The 11,342-nt window shown below is 33.7% G+C and overlaps 1 protein-coding gene across 1 annotated transcript; it reads left to right on the top strand.

The window, feature by feature from the left end:
- The first annotated feature begins 10,100 nt into the window (after positions 1-10,100).
- Positions 10,101-10,877, top strand: LOC128555972 (SCAN domain-containing protein 3-like). The gene has a single exon (XM_053539840.1). The coding sequence runs from the start codon at positions 10,101-10,103 to the stop codon at positions 10,875-10,877; it is 777 nt and encodes a 258-aa protein (XP_053395815.1).
- Positions 10,878-11,342: the final 465 nt, after the last annotated feature.

The raw sequence follows: 11,342 nt of genomic DNA, 5'->3' as shown, positions 1-11,342 counted from the left end.
ATAATTGGAGGTAATAAGGTGGACAAGTGCCAGGCCAGGATTCGAACCTGAGACCTCCCCATGACATATAAACTTCTATGTCTGGGGTGCTCTAACCAACTGAGCTACCTGTCACCGACTGTCCTCACCGAGAAATAAATTCTGAGATTTTTTACAATTTTGAAGCAAGCCGTGAGAAATCTTTACTGAATATGATTTTTACTATTCCGATATCATATAAACTCGTACTAATTATCAACTGTTTATTCAGGAAAAAATATCAATTAACAAAGGAAGTGTCTAGTGGTACGGATCCGTACCTCTAGACAAGCCTGTTAAAAGTTTTCTAGGGGTACGGACCTCCGCTTTTCTAGAGATTAAGGGTCATTTATGTTTCAAATTTTGTTGAAAATGAAATAACAAATAAGACTTCATCAGTATTCACCTAAAACTTGGATCTAAATGGTTTACAGATAACATCGTTCATCCGTTTTGTTTCTTTCGGAACGTAAATAACCGAGGAACACCAAATAAATCACGAGGATTTGAACTGGCAGAAAGAAAGATATAACGATTAAACAAAATAATGTTAAATATGTTGGGAAAAAAACTATTTTTAATTGATAATTAATCCCAAGTGTATTTACGTTTTTCATACATTGGGTAGCCGTTACGAGATACAAGGGGCGTTTTCACAAACAGTTTCTTTTACTTTATGTCGCTTAATTGATTAATAAACAATCAGTTCCGTGCCAATTATCATTATACCTTGTTAAATAACAAAATAAATAGATGCATATTATTATGCCTATTTTTTGTTGTTGTTGAATTTCAAATAGAGTTCATTTAAGGGATAGATTCATTCTTTAATCTAGCTGTTATCCACAGTTTACTTTACAACAAACTAACGGAACAGTGTATTCATTTGGAGTTCCTCGGTTATTTAGGTTTTGAAAGAGGTAAACAATCGGGTGAATGCTGGTATCTGTAAACCAATTGGATCCAAGTTTTAAGTGAAGAGTGGTTAAGTCTTATTTGTTATTTTATTTTCAACAAAATTTAAGTTATAAATAACCCTAAATATCTAGAAAACGGAGGTCCGTACCCCTAGAAAACCCCTAACAGGCTTGTCTAGAGGTACGGATCCGTACTCCTAAACACTTCCATTAACAAAACAAGAATACAATACAAGAAAACAAAGTGTGCATCTGGTAATTAGCCTTTTAGGTCTGGTATTTAGCCTTTTAGGTCTGGACCATTTCTGACTAGACTGTACATTTAGACTTACTGGACTACATCAAACTGATACTTTGGAAATTAGTCCTGCCAAAAATAAAAAAAAATGTATGACTGACATTATTTCAATTTATAGTTATGCTGAATTTGAAAATGGTGCGTTCAATATTTTGTACATTTGTTTAATGAAATGATGTACATGTACAGCTCAGTAGGTAGCGCGTAGATCTACGGATCGAGAGTTCAATCCTCGGGCGGGGCTAATGTTCTTTGCGACTATTTGATAAATAATATTTGTGTCTGAAATAATTAGTCCTCCACCTCCGATTCATGTAGGGAATTTTGCAGTTACTTGTGGAGAACAGGTTTGTACTGGTACAGAAATCAGAAACACTGGTTAGGTTAACTGCCCGCCGTAACATGACTGAAATACTGTTGAAAAACGGCGTTAAACCCAAAACAAACAAACAAAAAACTGTACAGAAATAATACATGTATAATTTTGCAGGTAAACAAGCTAAACGATGCCGTTTTTCATGTATGAATCGATTTGAACAACTGCAGATAACTTAAATTCATCATTTCAAATGATACTAGAATGGATACACTAGAATTAATCATACTCTGGAAACAACAATGGTGAATATTCAACTAAAAATGCAAAGCATACTTTCACTTCCTTGTTTACGACTCCATGTTGAAAATAGTTCTTACCCATAATGCCCCGAGCGAAAGTACACAGGTCAGTGCGACAGTATGAAAGCGCTACCGTAGTGTACACAATGGAGAAAAGGCACTAGGAAATGAAAAATGATTAGCACTATTTTTATATTTGGACTACTTTTGAGACCTGTGGAGGCTTATATTTAATTTGGTAGTGATCAGCCTTTACAAACCTCTCTCCATTAATACCCATGTAGTATCTCAGTGATCCAATGAATAACAACCGGAATATTTCTAACATTTAAGAATTCACAAGAAACAATCAAATTATTTTTAATATTAATAAATACATTGTGCAAAGGGGTATTTAATTATCTGTAAGCATTTTCTGTTCATTTCTTTAAAACTTTATAGCCTGCATCCTTGAATGACATCTTTTCAGAGAAAATGTTTAATGTTAATGAACATTTTTCTTTACTTTATTCTACAAAGCCTTTTGAAAGTCTTAAAGTTTGCCGTACAAAGTAGAGCTGTATATATTATGTATGTCGAATTTTTGTTCTTTTTCATTATTCATTTGATGCAGCTTAAATGAAAACAAAAGGATCAAAACGTTTTATTTTTTTATATGAAAAGTACTTTTTCATGTTCTTATAAACATCATATGCCATAAAACACAGTGCTCTACCTACATAATCAATTTACATTCAATTTCAGTTTATCTTATTATATTTGTAGGCATGTTGTTTATTTGTTATCCTTGAAAGCAAATTAGACATACTAAAATAAAACAAAAATGCAGCGCATGTTCGTTGATTGCGCTAACGCACGAAGGCATAAGTTCAAAAACGAAACATTTATATAATACATGGATTCGCGTATACAATGAATCTAAACTTACTTTGCAAGGTCACACTGAGCTCTCTCATTCAAGATAGTTAATGAAAAAGTATCGTGTTATTTTCTGATAATGATGCATGCTAGGATTTTACATAAATAATGCAATGCAGTGGGGTTCTTTTTTTTTATCTTTTTGTTTTTTTTTTTTTTTTTTTTTTTGTTCCGAGAAATATTGATTATTTAACTTTCCGTGTGTCTGGAACTATTTGCAACGAACTGTAACAAACATTGTGAACCACTTATGTTTTTGTTTTCTTTGAAAACAGTTCAATTCAACAAAAGAAAAATCTGCAGCAAAAAAGGGAACCGAATACTTTTACCTAAATAATGCAATGCAGTGGGGTTCTTTTTTATCTTTTTGTTTTGTTTTGTTTTTTGTTCCGAGAAATATTGATTATTTAACTTTTCGTGTGTCTGGAACTATTTGCAACGAACTGTAACAAACATTGTGAACCACTTATGTTTTTGTTTTCTTTGAAAACAGTTCAATTCAACAAAACAAAAGAAATATCTGCAGCAAAAAAGGGAACCGAATACTTGTGTTCATGCATGGTTTCTACTAACTGTTTTATATGATTTCTACGAGTAAATTGGATTCAATATTCAGATGATTACACATTCTGGTGGTCAGTCTGTCTACCATCTCCCGAAACATGGATGGCTCGATTCTGAGGTAGGCTTTCAAGTCCCCATGCGATTCCCGCATCAACTCCCTGCATCAGGGTGTCTTAGTGTCCCAGGGTGATCCGTTCGGTATTTTTATTCATATCCACTCCTTACATAATGAATATTACGCAAACACTTTCCGCAAGCCTCGAACACACTCCTACAATAAGATGTTTACTTCCTTTACTAGACATGACATTTTCTCAAGAATTAGCTAGGATAATTGGAAAGAAGAAATAACCATAATTTGAAAAAAACTGAATTTTCTTTGATAGAATTACTACAGTCTTTGTTCAGGGAAAAGTATTATTGACAATGTGGTTCATGTCGTAAAATTCTGATTACCAGTTATGTGTTAGCAGAATTTTAGGACATTTCATGAAAGGAATTTAAACTGTTGAAATCGTTCGTAAGTACTGTTTACATCAATAATTTATAATACTGACAAAATGTCGTGAAAGAGGAATACTGAATAATTCAGACACTGTGTAAAATATACCGGTCATGTACTGTCTGACATCACAATGTGTGAAGGTATACGAGTACGTCAACCTCTCCTTTTCGTGAAGATCTACCAGTACGCCATCGATCCATTTGTACTTTTCTGTTGTAAGTCAGCTCCTGATAAGAAAACCCATGCCCTTGCTGACACTAATTAGGCTCTAATATTATTTTTGTGGAGTTATAATTGGTACTGAAATAAAATTACAACATACTACATTCTTAACAACGTTAACAAGCTGAGTTGTTTGGTTGTTTGACGTAACTGGGAAATAAACATGTACATTGGGTTCATCAAAACATACATGACCTTTGCTTCTGATAATTTCATTTTGCAACATATCACAAATTGAAACTTGTACAGAATACAATTTAGCATGTTATATATCCGCATCATGCTAGAAATCTTTACCTTTGCCGTCTTTGTAGGAGTACATGTTCCGGTCATCATAACAGGCGAACGATGAACCGGGCAGATCTATATTAAGGTTTCAGTACCTAAACATTTGCTTAGGGACATTAGTGCAATGTGATGAACTCAAAAACGTATGCCAGTAGACAGGAAACATGAGATCTGTCAACTGAGATGTAAGCTGCTTAAGAATATCAGAATTAAAGATATCATATTTTTAAATGACACTGCAAGTTACGAAATACAGCCACACCCACGTGAATAATCATCGTAAAATATCATTGATGCCATAACTCTAGTTTTTTTAATTGAAATGATGATGTAAGAAACAGGACACGAATAATTCTTAAATCACGATGAAACATAAAGGAACGATATGATGCGTCAGATGGATAATATTAATGATTCCGTTAATGTTTTAATAATTGATACACTTTTCTATTTTTCATCAAACTGAAATAGAAACTTTTTCTCTAAAAGATGTCATATGAAATATAAACGTTTTCTCTATAATAACTATTTCATGCTCGCTTTTCATTATGGATGTAAAACATATCTAAATGGAACGTTGTTAATATTGCCAGGAGACATTTTTCTTAATGAAAACGCCGAATCTTCGTATTACAGAAGAGGTTTCTTTAAAATCCTTTAATAACTGATAAATCATAGAGCAGTAAAGTACTTTTAATAACTTGAAAAGAAAAACAAACCTCTGTTAAAGGGTTCGTTCCGCCTACATTTATATTATTAAAACATTAGAAAAAACAAGTGTCAAGATGTGTGTACACTTGTATCCTGTAATTTTATGTAAATATTATTCAACTGGTATAATTGTTTTAAGATGTTTTACTGTGTAACGGGTTCTTCCTCTATTCTGACAGTGCTAGTAAGCAGTCTAAAAGTTTTGCAGCTGGTTTCCAATTTTTTTACCACATCGTTATACAGTATTTTATATAGTATTACTTAACGAAATATACTTACTAGGATTACTTTCTCTTTATAACCTGGTAACCATACGTGCATTAATATTGCTATTATTTAGTTGAGTTATGGAAGTTCTGGTATTTATTGACTTATAAGCAATAACCATTCCGGCCATGTCTTGCGTATTATTATGTTTGCTAACTACATGAAGATATCCGTCTTTAGACAATTTTGTCCAAACTAACTATATGCAGATATCATTGTTTGGACAAGGTTGTCTCTAACATCGCTGACGTATTCCATGAATCAAGATGCCAGTGTTTATACAAAGTTGTTCCGGTGATGTCAAACGTATTTCAACTCTGCTAACCATTGGCACCAGACCAGAAAGAAAATGCCACTGTACATGTTATACTCTAACCCTAGGTATACTATAGGAACCATGATCATGAACTGGGGTTTTGTGAAGGTTTAAAGTATGAACCAAGTATCTTTTATGCAAGTCTGTATACAAATCAAGATAATTATACTATGCAATGTTAGGGAGTACTGTGAAGTCAGATTTGCATCACACAAAAAGAAACAATAACACATCCTTATCCTTGTCTGTAATTAGTACATTAAGTGGAGTTACAAAATTACTTATTTATACGAACTGTTAATAAGGAAGACTATATATTTTCCATATAATTCCAAAACAATTAAAGTTTCACAGCTGACACCGACGGTCTATTTTCAGCGCCACGTTTTAAAATATTTTCATGGCAGCGTGACGTAAACATTTGTTTCATATAACCAACTGCATGCTGTAAACAGACATTTGTATATCGGCAACGTTTGAAACTTTATATAACCCACTGCATGCTGTAAACAGACATTTGTATATCGGCAACGTTTGAAACTTTATATAACTCACTGCATGCTGTAAACAGACATTATATTAAAAAAGTAAAATTGAAAAAGTATATCACGCTGAATGCAATATTGGCAGTGTGCACATCTCTGTGTTTGAGGAGGCTGCGTTTTTGGAACATGACATTCCCTGTTTGATATTTATCCTTGTTTTTCATATACTGGGTTATGGCTAAATATTTTTCCCAAAATGGTGTTGCTGTTTGTTTTTGTTTTGGTTTTTTTTTTTTTTTTTTTGTTTTTTTTGGGGGGAGGGGTCTGGTTGTTGTTGTTGTTTAAGTTTCGTTTTTTTTTTTTGTATATATACCATTGTGTGAATAACATTTTCAAATCTGCTTGGTGATTTTATATACAAGTATTGTTTCAATATCTTTTAAAGTTAAAAGTGAAAAAGGTCTCCTTTTAGTTTTCATCTTATCATGATAAAATACTTCATGCACCTACCTCCTGGAAAACTACTGCTGCTCCACAGAATGAAAAGCTACACTGCTGCTAGAATTTTATTTTGCGAGTTTAACTGGAAATCATCCACGTCAAGAACATTCCGCGGACGGCAGGTTTACTTGGTAATAGATTTGTTTGCTTTTTACCTTTAAAATTTGTCCTCTTAAGTAGACTGTTACTGTCATAAATATGTCTGTTTAATGGTGTTTATCATGTATAAAACTCTTTTTAATGAAAGCCTTTTGTTGTTTCTCTTATTGACATTAGAAAATATAATAGGTAAGGGTAGATTTCTCGGAAGCACAGAGCACCACAAACACAGCCACAGAGCCACGCATTTACAAAGTAGGGCCCCACAACAAAAAGAAACTGTAACGGAGAAAAAGTCTTGATGGGTTGCTTCAAAAATCCAACAAGTACATTTTAAATTTATGCAAAATGTAGAAAAAAGGGAGAGGAAGGGGTAGGGGTTAGAAAGGGGGTGTGGTTAAAGGGGAAAGTGGAACAAGGATGAATATTCAAAAGGGAATGCTACGTTCCTGAATCACAGTTACCCTACAACGTAAACCATAGCAGCGAAGACACGTTCAAAAGACAAACATACACACATACACATATAACTAACTTTCATAGATAAACAAACAGACAAATGAAATATAACAACACTATAGGGCACCGCCCAAGACACACAGACGCTCAAGCATACGCATAAGCAGGTAAAACAACAATCGGGCATCACATAAGGATTCCAGCAGTCAAAATTAAGGTGGGCACGATAACTTACTCATAGTAAAAGGAGAGGGGATGCAAATGCAAGGGAGCGCAAATGCAAGGGGAAAGGAGAAATTTATAGAATTTTCTGACAACTATTGATCGACACAAGGTAATATCCAAATAGTGTTTAATGAAGTGAAACAATTATCCAATATACGTCTACACGTTTAACTTGGTTCCTGCAAAGGACGTGAAGTTAAAAATTCGCTCCGTATAGATGATCAAATCACAAACAATTTTGACTTGCCTAAAAGCCTTATCAAAATTCATTATATTATTAATATAGGATAAATACTTTCATATTGCATTTTTTCGTAGAAATAATCAATTTCAAAGTTTACCATGTCTCATTTTGAAGCTACTAGACTTATAAAATTGTGGTGTGCAATTTATTTTGAAATATTACACGGGTAAATTCAATTTGATGAATCCTTGTATACATTGAGGTATGAAAGTCATTCTGTAATAAACATGTGAGAGGCAATACATGAAACTTTATTTGTTACAATATTTAATCAAAATGTATTGAATTCTAAAATGAAAATGACGTATAGTAATTCTTTTAGAAGCAATCTTTCATGTATTTGTACCCCTGGAATTTTTCAAGATAACGGCTACTCATGGCCTTCCTGTAGAAAACTCCGCATTTTGTCAAGGATGATGAAGGACACATAATATTTATTATTTTTAATAACGGCAACAAGTGTAATGCTGTAAATGAATGACGTTTGGTATAGGTACTAAGGCACTACTTATTATGTCCAAATAATAAAACATAATTCCAGATTCTCTCTTTATTTTTCTTCAGTGGAAAACCACTAATCAACAATCAACCGTTTTCACACGGATATCCGTAGAATATAACAATTTGAAAAAAAGATTTAAGTATTAACAATTATAGTGTTCTAGTGGAAAACCACAATGTTTCTACTTGGAAATCCAAATCTATTATTATAGAAACATGCTGTCTTGAAAATATATTCGCTGTCAACATACAATAACTGACCAATTAAAATTACTCTTATTGTGAATGTAATTAACAGTATAAACCATTCAAATTCAAGAAAGCTATATGGAAATAAAATTACTATTATTTAAAATAGTAACAAGTTTTGACAGATATCAACACCTTATCAGTGAGGAAGTCTTAACATCTAAATTATCCAGAAGATCACAATGACCTTATCAGAAATACATTTAGAATGAAATCTGTAAAAAGAAGCCTTTTTGCACATTCTCGACTATCAAAGATTAAAACTTATTGAATAATTCATCCTTATTGTAGTTTCTATATTAAAGAATATACATTTTTGTGCTACCTGATTTTTAACGATGTTTCTTATTTTTCACTGCACAACACAAGTTTAAATTAAATATTCACACCATTCACAATTATGGGAAAAACACCTGTTACGCAAATTTATGTGGCACTTATCACATCGTAAATTTTATACCAAAGTTCATATTCCCATTAAAACACGTGAGAAGATGCCATTAAAACAAGAATTTAATTCATGAGAAAAAATAATCTATTCATATGAAAGTGAAAAAAAAAACAACGTTTTATGTGAAACATTTGTGAGATATAGGATTCTTGAATTGATTACAATGCCTCAAATACTGAAGCCAGTCACTGATTATCATATTTGTCTATGATCCTATTGGAATTCTATAGTAAAGGTCAATTGTTACCTTGTCGCATTATTCATACTAGATAGTTCTGCTTTCGTGAAGATCAACTTTAATTTGATTGCAAGACATCATAAATGTTAATAGACGAACTAAATGTGTTTTATGTCATTTCTATGTCATTGATAACTACAGATTCTAATATGACTAACAACTAAATATTTGTGGTGTACAATAATTAGATAAATAATAATTAGGTATTCCCTGAACTTATGCTGATTAATGTTAAAGTGGGAATAATATATATATTTGTCTATGGAGCCATTACACCGGGCTGCTTGCATGCTGAAATAAAACTATAGCAGATTTATAACATATGTCACTGGGCTTCATATGTTTATTACGAAACTGGAAAACGCAAATACAGATGTCTAAATAGATATCGCATAAGCCTAAACTTTAAAACAGAGCTACAGATAAGCTCCGTATTTGCGTAATTACGCAAAAACATAATCAGAAAAAGCAATTTATTTAAGAAAATCAGCTTTCAAAATCGCAGCGTATTGCAAAGCAAATACTGTCCGAAACGGCGTAACTCGCATCGTAGACTGGTTCTTTAACCACGATGTGAATTAGCGAAATGAATGAAACGCATGCGCCGGGTACATTAAACGCGTTTCGTTCGTTTCATCCATTTCGCTCATTACAATAAAATATTGAAAACCAGTCTAAAACAATCCTGTTTACTTCCGGGTTAAAAAAATGTCTTCGCGAGGACGACGGTAAAACAAACGGTATTACAAACCAATACGCTGCTCGGGCATTTAACCACCTCAGCAGACAGTAGCGAGGTCGTCTGTCGGAAGGTCTTAGACGATTTATTTGCAGAGATCGTGTATCTTCCGGAACGCATTGCCAGTGTAATTGTTGTTGAAATACTGAACCGGGTCATCTCTGCTTGCTGTCGTAAAAAACATGATGGTGCCCGATTGAATAAAAAACTGTCTCTGATTGGAAAAGTAAATATCCATGGCTTGAAATTAATGACACTCATACAAATATGACATGTTCCACATGTGTACAAATGCAGTCCAAGTTAAAACTTACAACTGTTTGGGCAAATGAGGGTACAACTAACATCCAGATATCTGCAGTTACTAGACATGATCAGAGCACTGAACACAGTAATGCGTGCACTGCTATGGAAAAACAGGAAGTTCAGACTATTCTAGAGAAAGATGCTGCACCTACTGAGACTGCTTTTTCTGTAGCAAAAGAAGATGCAATAGTTTTTAACACCATTTACTTTGCAGCCGAATCTGAAATTCCATCTAGTACTGTAAATGGATTACTGGAACTGCATACCAGAAATGGACTTGATGTGAAGTACACCAATCTTAGCTGGGATTCAATTACCAAAATGCAAAACTCCATTGCTCATGTACTGAGAGACGAACTGGTAAATGAGATTAAATCGTCTGGGGGTTTTGCACTTATGTTGGATGAAAGCACTGATGAAACAGTTGATAAGAGACTAAGTATGTGTGTAAGATATGTTAAAGGTGGGGAACTGTTCACTAAAATGTTATATAATGTGCCTATTGCTGACGGCCGTGCACACACTATTGTAAACTGTGTAGTGGAAGAATTTGAAAAGCTGGGAATCAGTTTGGCTGATTGTACCTCATTAGCTACAGATGGGGCAGCAGCAATGATGGGAAAACACACAGGGGCAGGAAAACAAATGATCAGTAAATACTCTCCATTTTGTGTACAGACACACTGTTTGGCCTACAGAATAAACCTTGCTTGTTCGGACTCTGTGAAGAAAAATTAGCACATGCTGAAGTTCCGAGAAAAATTCAACTCACTGTACTTGTTTATAAGTGCCTCAAGTATCAGAACACTTGCTCTGAAAAATATTCAGAATTTACTTAAAGAACCAGAGATTTCCATCAAAGAACCCTTTTCTGTCAGATGGCTAGGTTTGCGAAATGCTGTCTTGGCAGTTTTTGAGTCTTTTGCAACTGTGCTGGCTACCTTATCTAAGTTTGCAGCAGAGAAGAATGCAGTAACAAAAGGGTGATTCAAGTATTTCATTTCATACAAGGTTGTGCTTGTTATATCCTTGGTCCTTGATGTTCACAATGAGCTTGCATTCCTCAGTTGTGAATTTAAGAAGAATCTGCTTTTCAGTGAGATTAAGCACCTCATAGATGGAACTGTCTCAAAACTTACTTCTCTGGAGAGCAATGATGGTGAGTGTCTAAAGATAAAAGCAGAGATACAGAAGAGAGATGGT

This window comes from Mercenaria mercenaria, chromosome 3, assembly GCF_021730395.1.
Source record: "Mercenaria mercenaria strain notata chromosome 3, MADL_Memer_1, whole genome shotgun sequence".
Taxonomy (NCBI): Eukaryota; Metazoa; Mollusca; class Bivalvia; order Venerida; family Veneridae; genus Mercenaria; species Mercenaria mercenaria.
The sequence above is the reverse complement of the archived record's forward strand: the minus strand, read 5'-3'. Positions and strand labels throughout refer to the sequence as shown.